Genomic DNA, 23,197 nt, shown 5'->3' on the forward strand with positions numbered 1-23,197 from the left:
AGTCAAGCTCCTCTAATCATGATGTTATGGCAGAAACTATTTTTTATACTAAAGGCGACTGCTAAATTCTCTCTAAGCACTGTACATTCAATTTATCCTACTTGTTATGAAGGAGTTGGGTCTCAGCCACAAAGTTATTCAGCGATGTGCACAGAGAGAATTTGATCTCAATAATACTTGATGACACTACTTGGAGGACCACATATTATTCCACGACAATAGAGCTGATAGATTTCACGATGAGGAAAAGGAGTCTAGGAAGTGTGTTAGTGCCAATGAGCAGTAGTTTCAATTTAATTTAAACCATAAGCTTTCAAATAAAGCATAAGATATTCTTGACTAAAAAAAGTAGAGATTGATATTAGTAAACTTATTTACAATACAGGCAGTCCCTGGGTTACATGGATCCGACTTACATCGGATCCCTACTTACAAACGGGGTGAGGCAACCCCGCACTAGCTGCTTCCCCCCAGCAGACCAGGGAGACGCGAAGCTAGCGCCTCCCCCAGCAGACCAGGGAGACGTGGAGCGGCTTTTCTCAGCAGACACCTCAGCTTGAGAATAAAGGACTGAGGAAAGTGAGGTGTGAGAGAATAAAACTGAGCTCTGGAGAAATGTTTGGCTAGAGTTTCCCCTACAATATGTACCAGTTCCGACCTACATACAAATTCAACTTAAGAACAAACCTACAGTCCCTATCTTGTACGTAACCCGGGGACTGCCTGTAGATGCCCTTTTTTGAGGGGGAAGGAGATAGGTAAAATGGATTGAGCCCTGAAAATCAGCTGATATCTGCTTTATATCCATGGGTAGCCGCATCTGCAGATGTGGATATCCACAGCTTATTTTTGTGGATATCGCTGTGGATACAAATTTTGTATGTAGAATTCTGAAAATGCACATATTTGCTTTATATCTGCAGGTATCCACTTTTAGAGATATGGATGCAGATATCCGCAGATCAATTTTGCAGATTCAGTTGCGGATGCCAATTTTTTTGTCCACACAGGGCTGTAAAGATGAAGGCTAGATCTGTCACAAATCTCTGACTGGTTCAAGAATACCTATGTGTATGGACATAGCCAATTGACCTTGAATGACAGAATGTAATGCATCAATCAATTTGTTACTATTCTTGTACAACTTCCAAAGGGATTTGTAAGGCGTCAGCCATTCTCTTGATCTTGAAAAACCTTAAAATGGTCCATCATAGATAGACTGACCACTTCATCCAGAAAAAATGGAGTTGTCAAAGGAAGAGAAGGATACATATAACAATCATTCACGCTTTGGATTTCCTCTCCCAAGTCACGAGGATCACTTTGATAAGATGATTGCACTGATCTTGAAGGCTTTACAGGAAGACACAACCTGTTCCTGGACAAATGGATTCTCAAAGAATATACAGCAATTTAAACAAATTAAGGGTTCCAGTAAAGCCAGAACTGCTTACCAAAAGGATAGGGCATATAAAAATAAAGTAAAGGAATCCATAGAACCTGTAATGAGACAAAACAGTGTCTCCTGCAATGACAGGGAAAATGCTGACATCCTGATATTATTCTGGTTCATCCTCATGAACTAACCCAGGAAAGGAGGAGGCAGTCCTTGGAGAAGGATTTCTGTTATAGCCTACCGAGGAAAACTCAGAAGAACAGATCTTCTCTATAGGATGTATTCATGATCTCTACAGAGTCTGATGAAGTTGAAGAGAGTGGTTGAGAGATGGATATCTGTGTCAAAGATAAGTGTAGGAAAATCTTTCATGAGGAAGCTGCTGATAACAGTGAGACATGAAGCTAAAGAGAGTCTGGTTCTGGCATAGCTATTATGTCCCCAAATGTAATAAAAGCAGCTGGAGAGAAGCTACTGCACCAAACTGGCATTATTGATGGAAGCAGTACCATGTAAGTTGGTACTGGAGTGGGATGCAATGGAAAAATATGTCAAGAACAGATATACAGAAAGGCTAGTCCAGCAGGTCAAGGCAGCTGAGATGACACTCCATATGGAAGAGGTGAGACTGTGGGAAGAAATAGAGTGGGGAGATTGGTGCTTGACAAGGAGGGCACATACAAACTAGATCCAATAAATAATCACTTACCTGAGTTCTGAGAAATTATACAATTGCGCTCTTTCATATGAGTAAAAAATATCAGGTACTAATAATCTATATACTGCTGTCAAGAGAACTGGAACGTGGAGAGGCCACAGTCAAGGGACCTGCAGTATCCAAAAAGAGAGAAAATGATGGCCTTGAATGGGAATTTCCTTGCTGGTGGGGAAGTGAATCAGTTGAAGAGGTAGGGACAGACAAACGTAGGCGGGAGGGAAGCTGTAGTGAGGATGAAGATGATATGAAAGAGAAGAGGGAAGGAGGGAAATACTCCAGGTGGGGAGGAGACACGGAGACAGAAAGAGAAGAAGCTCAGATCCAAAACGCCACGGAGTTGAAAGAGTGAGACTGAAGAGGATTTAACGGAGAGAAAATGGGAGCGGCAGAGAAGGCAGGGGAGAAGCGCCCTATTGTTGCTTAAGAAAACACGGTTGTCCCGTGTGAGGTTGGTGGCCTGGGCAAGTTTGGGCAGCAGGAGCAGGCGCCAGATTGCTGGGGCCGAGAGGCCCTGCCCCGACCATAAATCTATAATAAAACTAAAGGGCACCAGCCTTGGGTCTGAACTGCTCTAAAACCTTCCCGAACAGGGGCAATTGCAGCAGCAGCAGCAGCGCGGGCTCAGGGCGCAGCAGGGCAGCCTCCCGCGCAACACCGGCCTGAGCGGCGGGGGGGGCGGGGCGCGCTGCGGCCAGAGGGCGGCTGCCGAGGGCCTGGAGGGAGAGCCCCGAGTCGGCGGCTCCCCCGGCCCTGTGGGGCGCCCGCTGCCGGTCGGGTGACAGGCCCCCCGGGGCCAGGGCGGCCGCAGGGCCCGTTCCCATAGTGACCCCGTGTGACGCGGGGCGGGGACGCTGCCGCGAGGGGGCAGCCGAGGTGGCGGCAAAGCCGGGAGCGCCCGATGCGCCGGGCCGGGAGCGGGGCCGCCGACGCCCAGACTCCCGGGGCCCTCAGGAGCTTCGGAGGGTTAGTGGGGGGCGGCTCGGCCCCCGCCCCCGCCCCCGCCTGCCCCCCTCCCTCACGCCCCTGCGCTCTCTCTCTTCCCCCAGGTTCGGCAGGCGGAGCCGACACTGCAGCGCCGTGGACAGAGGGGACTTCAGCGGCGGCATCTATGGCACCAGCCTCCCGCTCGCCAGCGGCTCCGACTCCCGCCAGGTACAGGACCCCCCGCCCCGCGCCCGCTGGTTGGTGTCTGCAACGACACCGGAACGCCCTGCCCTCCAGGGCGCCAAACGTGGGTCAGGGCAGTCGCCCCGTGCCCGGGAGCTGCGGATCCGCGCGCTCTGGTGCCAGTGTCCTGCTTGCACGCCCCTTTCAGTGCTCTTCAGTCACTGCCAGCGAGCCCGTTTCACATTCCTATAGTGCATCCTGTACGTGCAGACCCTCTCTTCCCTCCGGAGCCCAGTCAAATTAATGGGACTTTGCAAAGGGCGGGGGGGAATGTGCCCACATAAAGCTCCCTGCAGGATCAGGACTGTGATCTGTAAATTGCTTTGAGATTCAAGGTGCTATTTGAATGCACAATATTATCTTTTGTGTGTTTCTTAGTCTGGTACAAGTAATAATAATGCCTAACAATTATATGTCACTTTTAATTAGTAGATCTCACAGCACTTTATAACAGAAGTCAATATTATCCCATTTTATAGATGAGGAAACTGAGACACAGATGGGCAGGAGTGACTTATCCAAGGTCACCCAGCAGGCCAGGTGGCAATAATGTACTTTAACTTAATTTAATTTCTCTCTCCTACAGCTATTCCTGTTAACATCTCTCTCCATTTGCCACTTCCTCACTCCATCTCATAAAATTATTAAACCTATATTTAAATTGTTGTAGTTACCATATATTTTTAGTTTCTGTGTTTTTGCACTTACTGAAGTTGATATATTGTTATAGAATATACATACCAGCAATTTGGAACATGATGTCCATCTTCCAGAAAATAAATTCCGTCTTTCAAGAGATGAGATTGGCACAGGAGGTAAGGAATCCCAGCCATTTGCAGTTCTTTATGGACAAAAATTTTCTGGAAAACTGAAGTAAGCACAATCCAACTGTTGCTATCTTACAGGTGTTCTTTCAAGCAAGTTTCATAAGGTAAGAGTGGAATAAATATCAGTCTTTAGACAGTAATTGAAATAAAATTTATCTCTAATTTGCTTAATAGATTTTGGAGCTAAAAGCTGATTTTTAAAATCAATCAAACAAACCAGACACGGTGAAAAGGACTAAACCACTGTTGTGCTGCTTTAAAAACCATAAATGGGATTATGGCTCCACTGTGAAAAATTGTTTTTATTAAAATAACTTTCAGATAAAGATATGGATAGGCAATGGCATTTTTTAAAAGCTTTCTTATGGTAATTGACCAATTGTGTATTCATATTCCAAGTTTTCTTTAAGAGTTAAAGTTGCTCTCTTTCATTTGTGTGGGGTCAAACTTTGGGTGTGTCTAGACTGCAGAGTTTTGTCGACAAAAGTGGACTTTTGTCGACAAAACTATACCTGCGTCTACCCTACCGCTGAGTTCTGTCGACATAACGTCAACAGAACTCAGCAGTTTTGTCGACGCTGGTAAACCTCATTTTACGAGGCATAACGCCTTCAGTCGACAGAGTTCTGTCAACAGAAGGTGTTACTGCATGTAGGATTGTGTCTAGACTACAGGGTTTTGTCGACAAAGCAGCTTGCTTTGTCGACAGAACTGAATGTAGTCTAGATGCTCTTTGTCGACAGAAGCTTTGTCAACAGTATCTGTCGACAAAAACTTCTGTCGACAAAACCCTGTAGTCTAGACGTACCCTTTGAGATGTATTTATTGTGTTAAAAAGTGAAGAATCATATCAGTGTACTAGACACCTCACAAACTAAGAAGACTGTTTTGATTGGAGACTCTAAACCTGCAAAATAGAGACTTTTAGCAAATACAGAAATCTATGCTATCGTTGTTATATATTTTATCTTGTGTTCCAGTCCAGGGGAGTTACATATATGCAGGTAAGAACAGTCCCTAAAACATGATTTTATTATCTTTTAGATAAAAATATGAAATATTCACTTTGTGGCTGTTCAGCAGCCTATGTGAAATTAATTTGGCAAGTGTCCGTGTCACATGTGCATCGTCTCAGTTAAACATACATAAACACAAAAAAGCTTGTTATCATGATTAGCAACTATAATGGAACAAAGAATAATTGAAGCAAACCTGAAAGGCCCTGGGAAACATTCCAGTTGTGTCCCTTAATACGGCAAAAGCTATTGTCACATTCTGTTCATTTGCTCTGAATTAGAGCAATAAGTCAGTGGTAGCTCAGAGTTCTGCAGAATTCACCAGTAATGCCTCAGGGTAGGAAATCTTCAGTCTGAATAAAAGCTTCCCTATTTTCTCGTCTTTCCCAATCTGACAGGAAGCAGCAGGACTCCCTCTGCTCTTGCTCTCATCTCCATCTTGAGGCCGGGTTCAGAGATGATGGGACAGTGGGGTAGGACTTTATCTCTGTACTGTCAGCCCAACCTGGTAGCAGAATGATGCTCTCAATAGAAGGTTGACTAACTCATTCATTTTCATGGGGTGAGTTGAGCAGCACTGCTGATTTACTGCCTGACTTCAGTAGCTTGACACATCTAAACAAGGCCTGAGGAGTTACAGCTCAGTAGGCCTATTGATCACAGCAGGAATCTTTCTTGCTGCTCCAGGTGCATACTGTTGCTGCTCCTCCATGTACTCTTAACAGCACATTCTAATAGAATTGAGCACCTGTGACAAATCAGATTAGCCCAGGGACACAGCCAATCCATGGCTCTCTTTGTCTGCAGTATTCACAACTTGTCTGAACTGGTAGTCTCAACAGAGAGGTCAAAAAATGAATGAGCATGGAGACTAGTACTATGAGTAATATTAGCCCTGTAGAGAAGTGATTCCTCCTGAACAACATTGCTGCGTAAAGAATAGGGATGTTAAAGCAATGAGGTTGGGCTCATAGGTTAACATGCACCGTTACATACACCGCCCACCACTCGAATGCTGCTGCCTCTGATACAGAGGCCGCAGCATGGAGGGCTGGTGGGAGCTGGTGTGTGCAAGGAGTCAGCTTTTAAGCCAGCTCCCCGCATATACTGGCTCCCACGGAGCTGCCTCCCCTCCCCCCCAAACTGTTGACCCTATATCAGAGGCAGCACTGTGGGGGGGGGGGGGGGGGGAAGGTGGCAGGCAGTGCTCATGGGGAGCTGGCTTAAAAGCCGGTTCCTTGCACACACCAGCTCCCACCTCCCCCCCCCCCCAACGCTGCTGTCTCTGTATCAGAGGCAGCAACAAAATGGGGGGAGGCAGAGAGGGTGCACTGGCTCCTGTGGAGCTGACTTCCCCTCTCTGTGTGTAACTGCTGAAATTTTCAGCAGTTAAACATTTACTTTAATAAACACCTTTTCGCATCCCTAGTAAAGCCCTACTCCTGTACTGTACTTTTTCTGTGAGATTCCAGGCCTCTCAGACATCACTTTTTGTGAGCACTAAATTCACACACGTTTTATTGAAAGCTAAATTTGACTCTTAGTTACACACTTGAAACCTCACTGATGCAAATGGGGATGTATGGTTTTAACTGAGGACACTTTTTGTACGAAAAGATCCAAGATAAATAAGTGGCTATGCCTGAAAAGTGTCTTCCTGCATCTATTATATATTTGAGAGTGTTTGTCTGTGAGAGTGAGTGAGTCTGTCTGTCTGTCCATCTGTTTGTTCAAGAACTCCTCCTAAACAGTAAGAACTAGGATCACCAAATTTGTATGTATCTTCCTCTCATTGTAACTTAAAACAAGGTAAAGATTTGGTGAGGGAGGGAGGAGCTGAAGCTCCCTCCCAACATGTATGGGGACTCATAAAACCATGCAGAAAAGAGAATCACCAAGCATGTAATAGGAGCTGGCTAGGTATGACCCAACTCCAAGCCTCCCATCCTATTGGTGCACTTCAGGGAGAGTGGGTGGGGCTGCAACTTCCTTTCTTCTAATTGTACGGAACATTACTGGCTGTTCTCCTTTGTCAGGTAGTGAGGGGAAAGTGCATTGCTTGCTCCATTCCTCAGTCTGGCTGGGGAGTGCAGGGAGCAAATGAACCTGGAACAGTCCCAGCTAGGGCACATGTAACCCCTCCTGCAGCTGTGCCCACTGGAGCTGCAGCGGCCATGGACAGGCACTTCTCACCTGGCTGCAAGTTACTGTGGTGAGAGAAGGCTGAGGTAGTTCTCTGTCCCCAGGGCAGCCTGCATACTGAACCCTTCATTCCTAGCCCCACCCCAGAGCAATGATTTAAATGAAGTAAAACAAAAATTTACTGAGTTTAAGGATCTGAGCAATGTTGGGTAAATCTTCTATTACTAAATATTGTAGTTGCTTTTCTGTTTTACAGGAAGCATACACAACTACAATGGAACAACTGGCAGATCTCAGTTTGTCCAAAAATAGGATTAGAAGAACCCAGGTGAGATTTATCAAATAACTTTAATTATGCATTTTATTTTATTTTGCTTTCTTGGTACTTACTGTAAAATATATCAGTAGTATTTTTATAGATATGCTTTCTGCTTATTGCAGCCTACTCCAAATAATAGCAAGGAAGGGATGTTTAATTCCTGGACATATACACACGATCAAAGCAATACTACTGTGAACAGGTAAAAAATGTTTTATTCATAATATACCTATATCCAGTTAAAATGAACAGTTTTTTTAAAAAGTAATTTTTAGTCATTCTGAATAAGCAAGATAATTGCACCTAAGCAATGTATTTAACACTCTGTGAAGAAACTGATGGTGTATTGTCAGTTTTATATTTTCTAACAGAGTTCAAAGGCATTTCATAAATCAGTGCATAGGGTTTTTAGTTAAAAATGAGGTAACAGAGTTATGAATTCTGATGTTTTAGTAAATGCCTTTAATCTCCTCTAGGGTACAAATATTTTGCACTACAGGCAGTCCCCGGGTTACGTACAAGATAGGGACTGTAGGTTTGTTCTTAAGTTGAATTTGTATGTAAGTTGGAACTGGTACATATTGTAGGGGAAACTCTAGCCAAACATTTCTCCAGAGCTCAGTTTTATTCTCCCACACCTCACTTCCCTCAGTCCTTTATTCTCAAGCTGAGGTGTCTGCTGAGAAAAGCTGCTCCGCGTCTCCCTGGTCTGCTGGGGGGGGGGGGGAGCGCTAGCTTCGCGTCTCCCTGGTCTGCTGGGGGGAAGTAGCTACTGCAGGGTTGCCTCACCCCATTTGTAAGTAGGGATCCGATGTAAGTCGGATCCATGTAACCCGGGGACTACCTGTATAGTTAAACCCAAAGGATATTTGTTTGCCATCTTGATATGCAATTAATTAACTTTTTTTCCAATAAATCATTTATGCACTCTGTCAGTCTTCAGTTTCCATGTTAATGGAATAGCACCAAACATATATAGCAGTAGTTCAAACCCTCCCCTTCTTCCTGCTAGCTGAGCCCCCTTCATTCTTCTCTTTTAGCAATAGGAGAATAAGAGGGTGGTTGTGGCACATTAAAGCTGTTTGCCACTCTCAGCCTTGAAAACCTCCCAGGACCTTATAGATCTGTCTTTGCATGTATACCAAATGTTCTGAGAAATGGGGGGCGGTGAAGCCTCAGGAAGTTATGTTTTTTAAAAACTTCCATTTGAACACTGAATGGTTTAAGTGTGATGTTCACAAATTTAGTCTTTGGTGTTATCTCCAGAGATACTATTGATAAATTTATGGGGCTCAGTAGTTGTCAGTCGATGGTCAGGGCAGTATGTGTGTGTGTGTATGTTACACCCGAGTCTTCAACTGCTGGGACACAAGGTCCCGTCTCAGCGGGCAGCCTAGGGAGGCTGACGGGCACCCCGAGAAGTTTAACGTCCGTGTCTTTGACCGCTAGGACCAGGTCCCTTCGCAGTGGGCAGCCGACAGGCTGACAGATGCCCCAGAGTTTACAGGGAGAGCTTATTACATCTCAGACTTTGACTGCTAGGATACATGATCCCTTCGCACCGGGCAGCCTACGGAAGGCTGAGAGATGCCCCTTCGGATCTGTCCTCTGGAAGCGACATGATCCAAATGCCCAGCTCTGCCTGTATCTGTCCCTTATGACTGGCTGGAGTTCTTTTAAATTGTTCTTGGTTCTGTTACAGCAACTGAAGGAGTCAGGTTAAAGCTTAAACAGTTACAGGTTTATTAAAGAAGCTTATAAATCATACGGTTACAATGGCTATTGCTCTATTTCTTAACTGCTAGCAAATATAGATCTTAAAAATGGTTACAAAGAAAATAAAGATAGAAAATAGAAATAATGGTACCAAGTGACAGCTTAGTCTTTAAAGAGCTCTAAATCTATGTGTACACTTAAGACAAAGGACACATACAGGTACAATTTTTACCCCCTTCTGTGCCTCTCGACTCCAGCGTATCAGGCCAGGGCCGGTCCCTCAATTCCTAGGAAAAACGAATACGAGGTGGGCATCCCTGTGGAACCTCAGGAGGCCAATCACCTAACCCGACCAGCAGATAGATGGTAGATTGACGCTCAGAGTAAGTGTGCTGCTGGACCCATCTTTATATCCATAGGGGCCCGTATCCTCTTTCTTATTTAAGATGCCAAACTGTGTTGGTCTGTCTTTGTGACGCCAGTCCTTACAAGGGAATTTCAACTTAATTTACTCTTGCAAATTAAATTGTTAGTACTGGACATTTTTTTTACTGGGCAGGAGATTCTTCCCACCAAGTGTGTGTTCATATCAATATAGGTTTCAGTCAAGGGCACTCCTCGGCAGCCTCTTGGTCAGCGATTAGTTCGACCACCCTCTTATCTCTGCTTATAGTTGTCCAGGGTCACTGGGTGAGCTGGCATATCTGGGCCTCCTGTCAAGGCTTTCAAAGACTATGCTGATTTTACTGCTCTGTGTGCCCTATGTGCTCCAGGCAAGCAAAAATGGATGTTACAGGGGGGTTCCTGTCTGGCTACAGCAGTTCAGGTTGCAATGCATCCACAGGATTACAAACACTATTCTGAATTTACTCTACACCAATCATGTTCAATCCATTGCTACATATAAGATTTAATAAATGTTTCCATCTGCTAGATATTTGTTCAAATATCTTTAGCTAAAATATTGGATACTAAAAGATTTACCCAGCATTTATTGGATCCTTTTGCACACTTCACCTTCTCCCTCTCTCTCCACCCTCCCCCCCAGCTACCTGCTCAGGAGTCAGGGCAGTAGTTTGGAGATGTGGGAGGCTCAGGGCAGGGAGTTGGGGGGGGGGGCGGTGCAAGAGTCAGGGCAGAGGGTGGGGATCTCAACACGGGGTTGGAAGGTGGGGAGGGGCTCAGAGTAGAAGTGGGAACGGACAGCGGCTCCTCTTGGTGGTGATGGTTGCTGCGCTGCCTGGCAGCGACTTTGCTTCCTGAGGCAGTGGGGGCTGCTCCGTGGCTCTCGGGGGCTGCTTGCTGTTCCTCTGTGGTCAGTCTGCAGTATAGCTGTCCCCTGTGCTTGCTGCTCCCCTGTGGTCATTCTGGGGTACAACTGTCCCTGCTATCAAACCCGTCTTTCTGTTTGATGTGAGACAGTCACATTCCGCATAAATCCCATTGTCTTGTCACAACCAAGCTCTGACCTTGCTTTAAGTTATGATAAGAGGAATCTACATAGCAAATGTGGTAGTCCTATCTCTTACCATTTGGGAGGCGTTCTTGAACAAATGGACTTTGATGGGTACAGAGACTGACTGACACACAAATTCTCTAATATATTGTAGATAAAATTAATGTAATCAGTAATTCAGATATGAAATGTGCATATATTTACCTGTACACGCGAGGTTCATTAACCTTTTAATTGTTAAACTATGCAAACTCTTGTGGCCTTTTTAATTAATTAGAAAAAGAAAGTTGCAGCAGTCTGCCCAATAAAACAATTCTTCTTCAAGTAGTGTCCTATGGGTGCTCTACTTCAAATGCTCATGTGCTCCATATGAGATTTTAGAGAGCAATACCAGTTTGGTTCATGCATGTGCTCTGCTTTGCACTCTGCATTGTAGCTATGTGGAGCTGTACCATGAACCATCCACAGAGTTCCTTCTCAACTGCCTTAGCCTGAGATGGAGTCCATATCTAATTTAGTTCAATTACAGTTTTTCTTATAGTTTTAGTTAGCTTAGTTATTGTTAGTAGTACTTAAAATTGTTGTAAGGACCATTATCCTTTCAGATTTTCCCCTGCAGGAATCTTTGGATTGCTGGATGAATATGCCTGGCTCTCCCAGTTTTAAACCCCCCTACTCAATTTATTCCAGTGTTTAATCACCCTAACAGGAAGTTTTTCGTAATGTCCAACCCAAACCTCCCTCACTGAAATTTAAGCCATTGCTTCTTGTCCTATCATCAGAGGTCAAGGAGAACAATTTTTCTCCCTCTTCTTTGTAACCCCCCAGTTATGAACTTGAAAACCGCTATCATGTCTCCTTCTCAGTTTTCTCTTTTCCAAACTAAACAAACCCAATTCTTTCAGTCTTTCCTCATAGGGTTAAAGGTTTAGAAAACATGAGCTTTTTGTTGCTCTTCTCTGGACTCTCTGCAATTTCTCCACATCTTTCTTGAAATGTAATGCTCAGAACTGCACAGAGTATTCCAACTGAGGCCTAGTAAGTGCAGAGTAGAGCAGAAGAAATACTTCTCTTGTTCTCAACACTCCTGTTACTGCATCCCCGAATCATGTTTGCTTTTTTTTTTTTTTTTGCATCAGTGTCACACTGGTGACTCTCATGTAGCTTGTGGTCCGCTATAACCCTGAGATCTCTTTCCTGGAGAGTCACTTCCCATTCTGTATGTGTGAAACTGATTTTTTTCTTCCTAAGAGGAGTACTTTGCATTTGTCGTTATTAAATTTCATCCTAATTACCTCAGACCATTTCTCCGGTTTATCTAAATCATTTTGAATTATGACCCTAGCCTCCAAAGCACTTACATCCCCTCCCAGTTTGGTATCATCTGCAAACTTAATACGCATACTGTCTATGCCAATATCTAAAACACTGATGAAAATATTGAACAGAACCGGTCCCAAAACTGATCTCTGTGGCACTCCACTTGTTACACCCTTCCCGTATGATTGTGAACCATTAATAACATCTCTATGAAAACTATTATTCAGCCAGTTATGCACCCACCTTATAGTAGCTCTATCTAGGTTGTATTTCCCTAGTTTATTGATAAGAAGGTTGTGCAAGACCATATCAGATGCTTTACTAAAGTCTAGGTTTACCATGTCCACCACTTTCCCCTTATCCACAAGACTTGTTATTCTATCAAAAAAACCTATTAGATTAGTTTGACATGATTTGTTGTTTACAAATCCATGCTGGCTGTTACCTAGCACCTTGTCTTACAGATGAATTCCTTAATTATTTGCTCCATTATCTTTTCACAGAAGATAAGCTGACTGGTTTGTAGTTTCCAAAGTTATTTCCCTTTTTATAGATGGGCACTATATTTACCCTTTCCCAGTCTTCTGGAATCTTTCCTGACTTCCATGACTTTTCAAAGATGATAGCTAATGGCTCTGATATCTCCTCTATGAGTTCCTTGCATATTCTAGGTGTATGGTCTGTTACACTTGGTGTGTGTGTTTCCCCAATATAGTTTTTGCCTGCCCTTAAAATCAATACCTAGGAAGAATTGGAATATTACATGTATTTAAATACATTACATTAAATTATACCTCTTTATGATGAAGAACTCTTTTGTCCAGCTTCTTACTCAGGCCAGGGGCTGATCTTCCTCTCCATCAATCTCCTGAGTACATTGATTGTCTCTACTACTTTGGTGCAACAGTTTCATAGAGCTTCTAAATGGAAGACTCTAGGAAAGGAAGCTTGGATCCCCCAGGTAAGGAATCTACATTTTGGGTTCCTCCATGTATACCATATGGACTCCCTTCATTGGCTATGCTGGGATCCATGGGCAGCATACTGCCAACAATTCTCTCGGAGCCCTAGCATCACTTGTTGCCTCAATAAGGGTGGACAGTTTTTCCCCTTCTCTCTTTCAAGAAGGCCTGATCCAGAAGAAGATACCTTTGAGGGACAGGAGATGAGTGGACAAAGAGGTCACACTGCCAAGCAACCTCTCTTCTTCATCCCCATTGAAGCAGTCATGCCTGTCCCAACATCCCTGGAAGATGGCTTATTTCAAACAGTTCCAGGGCTTTGTTGAATGGACAACTGGCTCCTTTCAAATTCCACTTGAGGAGACTAAGGAGTCACAAGATAAACTGCTTGATATTTTGCATGCAGCATCATCTACCTGAATGATGAGGCTCATCTGTGTCTTGCAAAAGTAATCTGGTATAGCCTAGCAACAATATTGCCTACCTGTAAATGGGCTGATTAGAAGTATTATGTTCCATCTAAGGTTTCACAGATTCTCTTTTCTCATTCCTTTCATAACTCCCTTGTCAAGGCTGTACATGAATGTGTAAGGAAACACCATACAACATAATACAGGAAAACCTCAATCATTTTGTTAATATCTCTGCACTTTAGAATTGCTGACAGTCAGGTGCTGATGATGAAATATTGTTACGAACTACTCAAAGTTCACTTTGTTTATTGAGCTTCTATCACCATAGCAGAGGGACCAATTGCAGGCAATTTTTACAGAGGATCTGCTTCTTGCAGGCCTCTCTGGATGCCACTTTCAGCTGCCCACTCTGTTTCTAAGGTAATAGTCATCTGAAGGGCCTCCTGGCTTGAGCTCTAAGCCCTGTTCCTTCTAATTTTTCTATTCAGGTGTGGAATACATTTTGTGATGTGCACCGAAGCATATGTTGATGGGGACTCCCTTTAGATAGTTGAAAATTGTTTGTGGAGAATGCAGACAAATCTCTATATACATTAAAGGATTCCAGAGCCACTTAATGGTCTTTGAGAATTTACACATTTGAGCATAAATTTAGTAAGTCCCAGACAGCACAGGGATCTTGTCCTGCTCAATTTGCCAACCCCTGGAGATCTTATGAAAATGTACAAAAGAGGCAGAGGTTCCAGAAAAAGAGACCGTCAGCTACACAGGCATTGACATCATAACCTTCATGTTCAAAACACCAATTTTAGTGGGGGTAGTTGCAGTTCTGAGTTATTTCCATCCCGCTCCTCACCAGCTAAAATGGTTTGCATGTCTGCATCCATTTCTTACTTCTGACAAGTTTGGATGAAGGGGCTGACCTGGCTTGTATCACTGAGACCTGGCTGGGAGTGGAGGGAGGCATTGACTTTTCCCAATTTTGCCTGGCTGGGTTCTCGGTACAGCATCAGCCACGGCATAATGGTTGGAGAGGTGGGGTGGCGATTGTCTATCGAGATATCATCTCACTGGCTAGGGCCTTGGTCCAACAAAATGTTATATTTGAGTAGTGAGAGAAATGTAGCCGTGTAGTCTAGTCTGGTGTAGCTGAAACAAAAAACAGGACTATGTAGCACTTTAAAGAGTGCTACATAGTCCTGTTTTTTATATTTGAGTGTACGTGATGTTGGGTGGCCATGATAAGTTGGGTATGCTGCTTGTGTCCATCTTGCTGTATGGCAGACACTTTGCTTGAGGTGGTCTGGGACATGGCATTGAGGACCCCGAGGTTTCTGGTCTTGGGGGACTTTAATATTCACGCCGAGGCTATGCTGTCTGGTCTGGCCTGAGATTTTATGGATACCACTACCACCCTAGGACTATCCCAAGAAATAACTGCCCCAATGCATGTTGCAGGTCATGCGCTCGATCTAGGCTTTTGGACTAAAGATGATAGGGTTCTTGGGATAAGGGATGTGGTTACACTCCCTTTGTCATGGACTGAGCACTACCTAGTCAAGTTTAGACTATCTGCTGACCTTCCCCTCCACAGATGCGGGGGACCAATTAAGATGATCCGCCCTCGGAGGCTGATGGAGCCGGAGGGCTTCCTGAGGTCTCTGAGGGATTGTTCAGCCGTTATGGCAAATGGTCCTATAGATGCCCTAGTCAGTTTATGGAACATTGAGGTAGCCCAGGCAGTTGATATGATTGCTCCTAAGCACCCTCTTTGGGCTAGTTGAGCCAAGTTTGCTCTCTAGTTTTCTGGGGAATTGATGGCAGCAAAATGGTCTTTGTGACGGCTAGAACGCCACTGGAGGAGAACTAGAGCTGAGTCCGATCGATTACATGTTAGAGCTGACTTGTGAGCTTACTCTGCGGCGGTGCTGACAGCAAAGAAAAGCTACTTTTCCACCCGTATTGCATCCACACAATGCCGTCCAGCAGAACTGTTTTGAGTGGTGCAGGGTTTGTTATTGTCTAGCACTCATGATGAAATGGAGGAGCTCTTGGCTCCCTGCTATGATTTGTTTGCGAAGCACGTTGCAGATAAGATCGCTCACTTTCAGTCTGATTTGGACTCTGGCTGCTATGTAAGTAGGGCACAGAATATGTTGAGTGCACTGCCCAGTTGTTTTTCTTTGGATCAGTTTCTGCTATTGCAGACTGAGGATGTGGACAAGGTGCTTGGAGGAGTGCGACCGACCACGTGCTCACTTGATCCCTGCCCTTCATGGCTTATTAAATCTAGCCGGGAAGGGATGACTGGCTGGGTCCAGGGGATTATTAATGCGTCTTTTAGATCTGGTATGGTTCCCACTGCCTTGAAAGAGGCAGTAGTATAACCATTACTCAAGAAGCCTTCCCTGGACCCACATGACTTAAATAACTATCGCCTAGTTGCTAATATTCTCTTCTTGGGCAAGGTACTCGAGCAGGTAGTGGCATTGCAACTCCAAGCTTTCTTGGAAGAAACAGATTATTTAGATCCATTTCAGGCTGGTTTGAAACTGAAACCGCCTTGGTCACCCTGATAGACAACTTATGCCGGGAGATGGGGAGTGCATCCCTGTTGATTCTCTTGGACCTCTCAGAGGCTTTTGATACCATCAACCATGGCATCCTTCTGGAACGCCTGACAGAGTTGGGTTTTGGAAGCACTGTTTTGCAGTGATTCTGATCCTACCTGTCGGGACATTTTCAGAAGGTGGAGCTAGAGGGCTGCTATTCGACCCCATGGCGATTATGCTGTGGGGGTCCCGCAAGGTTCCATCTTGTCCCCTATGCTGTTTAATATCTACATGAAGCCTCTAGAGTGGTTATAAGGAGTTTTGGTAGGATGGTGCCATCAATATGCAGATGACACCCAACTCTATTTCCCTGTGACATCAGAACCAGATATGGCGGTGACTAATCTAAACCGGTGTCTAGAGGAAGTGATGGTTTGGATGAAGTCAAACAAGCTGAAGTTGAATCCAGATAAGACTGAGGTCCTGTGGATCAGGAGGCCATCTTTTCGGGAATGTGGTGTGGTACCTGTTCCAGACGGGGTTACTCTCCCCCTGAAAGAACAGGTATGCAGCTTGGGAGTCCTCCTGGACCCTTTTTTAACATTTGAGAACCAGATTTCTTCAGTGGCCAGGAGTACTTTTGGGCAGCTTCGTCTGATCCACCAGCTGTGACCCTTCCTGAACAAGCATGACTTGGCCACAGTGATCCATGCTCTTGTTACATCCAGACTGGATTACTGTAATGTGCTTTATGTGGGGTTGCCTCTAAAGAGCCTTCGGAAACTTCAACTGGTCCAGAATGCGGCTGCTCAAGTCTTAACTAATACTCGTTATACGGAGCACATTATGTCAGTGCTTCGTCAGCTGCACTGCCTTCTAGTATGTTTCCAGGCTCAATTTAAGGTTTTAGTTATGACCTATAAATCCCTAAACGGGTTGGGTCCAGGGTATCTGAAGGACCATCTTTTCCCATATGAACCTGACTGGGGATTGAGGTCAGCTAGGGAGGCTTTGCTTCCTGTTCCCCCACTTGTGGAGATAAGATTAACATCTATGCAGAACAGGGCCTTCTCAGCTTTTGCTCCCAGGCTGTGGAATTCTCTTACTTGGGATATTTGCATGGCGCCAACGCTTGTATTGTTTCGGCGTCAGGCTAAAGCCACCCTTTTTACTCGTGCTTTTATTAATGTTTGAGTCTGTATGTGTATGTTCCTCTTCTCAATATGTTTTAGCAAGTTTTATGTCCCTCTGGGGTCTTGTACTTTAAATTTTTATATATATTTGTATTGTGTTTAAAAATTTTATAAGCCACCTCAAATATTTTAAATACAGAGGCGGGGTAAAAATATTTAAAATAAAATAAATATCACTATAGCCTTTTTTGGCGGCAACACATTCTAAGTCCAAGGCTCCTCCACAGGATTGTGAAGATACAGAAGTTCTTGTTGGTAGCATTTGCAGCAATACCCTCATTGGGCTTAAGGGACTGGTTCTTCGTATTCAACCTATAAGGTGCATATAGCAATTCACCTTTCCCACAGAAGTTTTTTATGTTGTACACTAAGTAAAAACCACTCTCAATACAGAGCACTTCCATTTGGTGTCTCTTCTGCCCTCAGAGTATTTTGCTAACATTTAATCAGTTAACTAATTAAATGGGGCTTTATATCCCTAATAGGAACCTGCTTTGATGCAGTAGCTGCCTACACCTAATTACCAATGCACAGGTTTACAAGTCTACCAAATTTAGTCGCTACAATCCAGATGGGCCTCCATACATAAGTCATAAACTGTCTGCAGTTGTTGGGGCATGTGGTAGCTGGTTGCAGGTGTGCTGCCTCCACATGTGGCACAGAAATGGTTATTGGCCAAGCAAATGCAACTTGAACAGTCTACTCTGGGTTTCTACTGTTGTGAAGAAGTCCCTTAACTCAGAAGCAATGTATGGGGAACACGGGGTCACATATGCCCTCCAAATTTCTGTGAGCACCAAGCTGCTCTTGCAGGGGAACTTGGTCTCTCTTATGCTGCTTCCCACCCAGCATGTTTCTGGCTCGCTTGGCCCCTCTCCCCGGTAGCCAAGTGTGGGGAGGGAGCAGAGTGGGTGGGACTGAGCTGCTTCTGCTGCTGGGTGAGGATGGCAGTGCCTGATGAGTGCCTTTGTGCACTGTTGCATCCCTGACAGTATTTGTTGAACTATGTAGAGACATACACACCTTTTCTGAATATCATGTCTCAGCTTCTGACGCTGTTTGGCTCTACTGTGCCGTCTTCAATTTTGGACTCAGTTCTGAAGTAGGGATGTAGCGACTAGTCGACTACCTGATAAGCAGTGGCACAGTGTTTGGGACCGGGCATCAGCTGAGACAGCTGATTCCCAGCTTGTGCCCGATCCCTCTGCAGTTTTTCCCCCTGATTGACTAATCAAATAGTCGATTGAAATTCCATCAACTACTTGATTAGCTGATTAAATGCAATTTAACAGCCCCAGTCTTCACCTTCCTAAGAGGATACTGCTTGGTACTCATGTGAAGGGGAGCCATCTCTAGGGATACTACTTGGAGGACAGGTTTTGCAGTCACTGTAATTCTTTGAGATGTGTCTGCCTGTGGGTGTTCCATTACATGCCCTCCTTCCACTCTCCTTCAGAGTTCTCTGCTATATAGCTTTGCAGGAGAAAGAACTGAGAGTGGTTTGCCTACACAGCTTTATGTAGCCACAGTACTCAGCATGAGGTGGAGAGTACTTGCAAGGGCTGAACAGGTACTGAAATCTCTGCATGCACCTGAGGTGGAGTACTAAAAGAATTACGGTTACTGCACAGAGTGAGTAACCTCTTATTATACCTTTTAATTTACTTGGACCAAATTCAACAATGCTTTAAATCTGTACAATTTGCATTGACTTCAGAGGTATTCTTAGCTTTTTACACCCAAAATCAGTATGGCTCATTTTTCTTTTGGCTTTTAAGAACTCTGGTTCCCTAGTTTTCCCTGTTTCTTAGCTTAAGTTTGTTGTGGTGCTCCTGAGACCTCTTACACCTGATTCCTCAAGAACTTAGACTCCTGTCTTGTTAATCAAATTCCACTATTTGTCATACAGCAAAACTCCACTGAGTTGGTGAGACTCAGCTTACACAGGCAGGTATCGGATGTACCACACAAAGTTACACAGCAAAACTTTACCTGATACACATTTTACTAACACTAACAACACATGCATTCTTAACTATATATTGCATCTTACATTTAATGATTATTTTGTTTCTTTTCAGGAGTCAATCCCTATACAGCATGCCCTGTATATATGATTGTCATATATAACCTGATCTTTACATTCCAAATTTATCTTGTCTATTGTTCCTAGCACCAGCTTGTTCCTGCTTGTTTTAGGTAGCACAGATATCCTTTATTCCATTATACTGCTTGTTAAATCCTGATTTATAGCTTAAGTTTCCATTCACCTGCCCACTCAGAACATAAGAGTGGCCCTACTAGATCAGACCAGTGATCCCTCTAGCCCAAGATCCTGTCATCTGACAGTGGCCAATGCCGGGTGTTTAATAGGGAATGAATAGAACAAGCAATCATCAAGTGATTCCTCCTGTTATTGACTCTCAGCTTCTGGCAGGCAGGGGCTATGGACATCTAGAGTATGGAGTTGCATTCCTGACTATATTTGCTGATGGACTTATCTAATTCTTGAATTTATCTAATTATTTTTTAACACCATTGTAGTTTTGGCCTTCACAATATCCCCCCAAAAGTTCTGAAGATTGACTGCAGTGTGTGAAGAAGTACTTCCTTATGTGTCTTAGTTTTAAACTTGCTCCTTACTAATTTCATTGGGTGACACTGGATTCTTGTGTTATGTTGAGGAATCAATAATATTTTATTGACTTTCTCCACACTGTTCATGGTTTTATAGACCTCTATTATATCCACCATTAGTTGTCTCTTTCTTAAGATGAAAAGTCCCAGTCTTTTACATTTCTCCTAACATAGAAGCCAGTCTGCATGGGGAGATGGTTTTTAAACTAGCTTCCCTCGCACCCTGCCTGTATAGAGGCAGCAGCGAGGAATGGCAGGGAGTTCCTTGAGAGTTGGACCAGAGTGCACTGGCTGCTGGCCCCGCCTCCGGGGTCTATAGAATAGTCAAGTAACATAAGAATTCCTGTGGTTATTCAACTATTCAATTACTAGCATCTCTATAATTAACCATCCTTGCTTTATCATCATAGTGTAGTGCATACTAAATAAACTGTCTGCTGAATTGCTGGCTGATCTTAATTTTTCTATTGTGCAGTACTAATGAGAGCTAAAAGAATATGTTTTTAATTATTTTCTAGTAATATTTTTGCTGAACTCAGGTCCCCCAACAAGTACTGTAATTGCTGTTAAAATATTTGCTGTACTTGCACAATTAGGTAGAAAATATTTTACTAGCAATTATCTTCATTTAGTAAAAACCTAATAGAGCTGCATGGCCTTGAGCAAGTTAGTGTGAAATTTAATTCACACTAATCCACCCACAATCAGGAAAGAAGGAATGCTGGTATGTATAAAAAACTGAAAGCTCTGTTGCTATTGTGTGTGCCTGCTCTCTCTTTTTCATTTGCATCTTTATCTGCAAAAAATGCCTTTGCCAATTATTTCCTTCTCCTTATTCCTCCACTTCCTTTTGAGAATCCCTTCCCTCTCTCCCCTCTGGGCTCCTAAGAAAGCATTAGATCAAGGAGACAGAGAGGGATGTTGCCCCCTGGGCTGTGCTCTTCTATATACTGCCAGCTAATAGAGGGCACCTAATAATAAGTATGGTCAGGTCTTCTCAGAGATCACATCTTAATAGAGAATTTCACTGATACACCTCTTTCCTTTGCAAAAAAATTCCAGGTGTGAGAAGCTAGTGCAATTGCTTCCCTAAAATATGTAATAAGGGAGGCATTTAATTGTCTAGTGAAATATACCAGCTGCTTCACAGACAAACTGTGGTTCATGTAACAGAATCTGAGGCACACTGGGTTACATAGTGCATTGTAAGGGGAAGTAATATTTCCAGTGCAGCCCATTAGCCAAATTGAGACAATTTACACTCTTGTCCAACTTCTTTGAATTGCATTGGGTGCAGGTCAGTTTAAAATTTGCCTTAAAATCTCTTGCTGCTCCCCAACTGAATGGTGTTCTCCCCAACTGAATACCATTATATTTACCCTCGCTGTTATGTGCCTTCGTTCTTAACCTACCAAGTTTTCCTCATAGGTATTTTGTAGCTTGTCCCCAAATAACCGGTTACCTACCTTTTTGTAAATGTATTTTGAAATGTGTTGTTCACATCCATTCTAAGCAGGTGTGCGTGTGTCATGTGCACACCGGTTGGAAGATTTTCCTCTAGCATTACCCATCAGTCAGCTTTGGAGCCCCTTGATGTGGCACTGTTGTGCTGCTCTATATAGCCCACTCTATCCCTGTTCAATTCCTTCTTGCCGGCAAAGAACAGAAGGGAGGTGGGTGAGAATTGGAATGGACACAAGCAACACGTTTCAAAGAACAACAGTTACGAAAGGTAGGTAACTGTTTTTTCTTTGAGTGATTGCTCATGTCCGTTCCAAGCAGGTGACTCCCAAGCTGTTCTCTGGTGGAGGGGTCAAAGATTACTGAGTTGCCAACTGCAGCACTGCCCTTCCAAATCCAGCATTGTTCCTAGCCTGTGGGTGAACTGCATAGTAGGAAATAAACATATGGACAGAGGAGCAAGTGGCTGCCCTGCAAATGTCCTGGATAGGTACACGTGCAAAGAATGCAGTGGAGGATGCTTGCACATGTGTACAGTGAGCAGTCAGCAAAGGAGTCATGATCTTGGCCAGGTCATAACATCTTAATACTGGCCGTGATCCAGGAAGAGATTCTCTGAGAAGTAATTGGAAGACCTCTCATTCTTTCCACAATGGATACAAAAAGCTGAGTGGACTTCCTTAAATGGCTTAGTGCAATCTAAATAAAAGGCTAGAGCTCCGTGAACATCAAGGGAGCGTAGCACCTGCTCTGTTCTAGAACTATGTGGCTTTGAGTAAAAAAAAACTGGCAGAAAAATGTCCTGGTTGTCATGGAAGTCAGAAATTACCTTGGGTAAAAAGGCTGGGTGGGGTCTAAGCTGGACCTTGTCCTTATTAAAAAACTGTGTAAAGAGGTTCCAATATCAATGCCTTAAATTCAAAAACTCTCCTAGCTGATGTAATCACTATTAAGAAAGCCACTTTCCATGATAGCTGTAGAAGGGAATGTGTAGTTAGAAGCTTGAAAGGCGGTGCCATTAGTTTAGAATGGGGTGGGCAATAAGTGGCCAGTGGGCTAAATCTGGCCCACCAAGCCATTGGATTCGGCCAGTGGTCACCTCACTGGGACCCTTAGGCACATAGCAGCTGCAGCCACCTTAAAGGCTCACTGCTCTCTACTCTGGACACTACGGAGGAAGAAGGAAGGAGTCACGCACTGCCCTGCCCCCCAGCAAAATCTCTCAGCTCCTAATGGCCAGCTTCCAGCCAATAGGAGCTGAGAAATTTTGCTGGGGGGCAAGGGCAGCATGTGAAGCCTCTTTCCCTCCCTCATGCCCAGATCAGAACTATGTGGTGCAACCAGCCAGCTAGCCTAGGACTGAAGCAGACAGCCTGCCTCAGGTTCCTACAGGGCTGCTGGCTGGGAGCAGCCTAGGTAAGCGCCTCCCAGCTAGAGCCTGCCTCTCTTCCCTGCCACCCCAACTACCTGCCCTAGGCCACCACCCAAACTCTCTGTACCCTTTTACCCCTCTTCTCCCAGGTCACAACTCCCTCCCAGACCCTGCACCCCCTCCTAGAATTCCACCTCCATGACAATCCTCTCCTGAACCCATACTCCCTCCTGGACCTTGCATCCAAAGCCTCTGCACCAGATCACAGCCTCCTCCTTCACCCAAATTCCTTCTCAGACCCCACAGCTCCTCCTGCACCCCAGTCACCTACCCCAAGCTCCCTTCTGCACCCAACCTCAGTCCCAGTCCCCGCACCGCCTCCATAGAAGTGTGGCCCTTGACCACTTGCCAAAATCTGCACGGCCCCCCATAAAAAATTGCCTACCCCTGGTGTAGATTAAGGCCTCATTGAAGGACTAGCTACCTCACATATCCAAACTCTTGAGGAATCTGGAGACCACTGGGTCCAT

At 44.4% G+C, this 23,197-nt stretch overlaps 1 protein-coding gene across 9 annotated transcripts in view; it reads left to right on the forward strand.

Annotated features, from left to right (window-relative positions):
- Positions 1 to 2,428: 2,428 nt before the first annotated feature.
- The window catches only part of FAM217A (family with sequence similarity 217 member A), a 33,477-nt gene continuing 12,708 nt past the window's right edge, over positions 2,429 to 23,197 (forward strand). Inside the window, exons 1-9 of one of the 9 annotated variants that reach the window (XM_075921322.1) lie at positions 2,583 to 3,077; positions 3,161 to 3,266; positions 4,012 to 4,096; positions 4,187 to 4,212; positions 5,089 to 5,112; positions 7,523 to 7,594; positions 7,708 to 7,787; positions 12,902 to 13,038; positions 13,203 to 13,796. In XM_075921322.1, the coding sequence (XP_075777437.1) occupies positions 3,013 to 3,077; positions 3,161 to 3,266; positions 4,012 to 4,096; positions 4,187 to 4,212; positions 5,089 to 5,112; positions 7,523 to 7,594; positions 7,708 to 7,787; positions 12,902 to 12,992 (549 nt within the window). In that variant the 5' untranslated portion in view covers positions 2,583 to 3,012 and the 3' untranslated portion in view covers positions 12,993 to 13,038; positions 13,203 to 13,796. Of the gene's footprint in view, positions 2,563 to 2,582; positions 3,267 to 4,011; positions 4,097 to 4,186; positions 4,213 to 5,088; positions 5,113 to 5,522; positions 5,687 to 6,383; positions 7,353 to 7,522; positions 7,595 to 7,707; positions 7,788 to 12,901; positions 13,039 to 13,202; positions 13,797 to 23,197 lie in introns of those variants that run through there. The other 8 variants (XM_075921323.1, XM_075921317.1, XM_075921315.1 and 5 more) reach the window with 8 other exon arrangements.

The sequence above is a fragment of the Pelodiscus sinensis genome, chromosome 2 (genome assembly GCF_049634645.1).
Source record: "Pelodiscus sinensis isolate JC-2024 chromosome 2, ASM4963464v1, whole genome shotgun sequence".
Classification (NCBI taxonomy): domain Eukaryota; kingdom Metazoa; phylum Chordata; order Testudines; family Trionychidae; genus Pelodiscus; species Pelodiscus sinensis.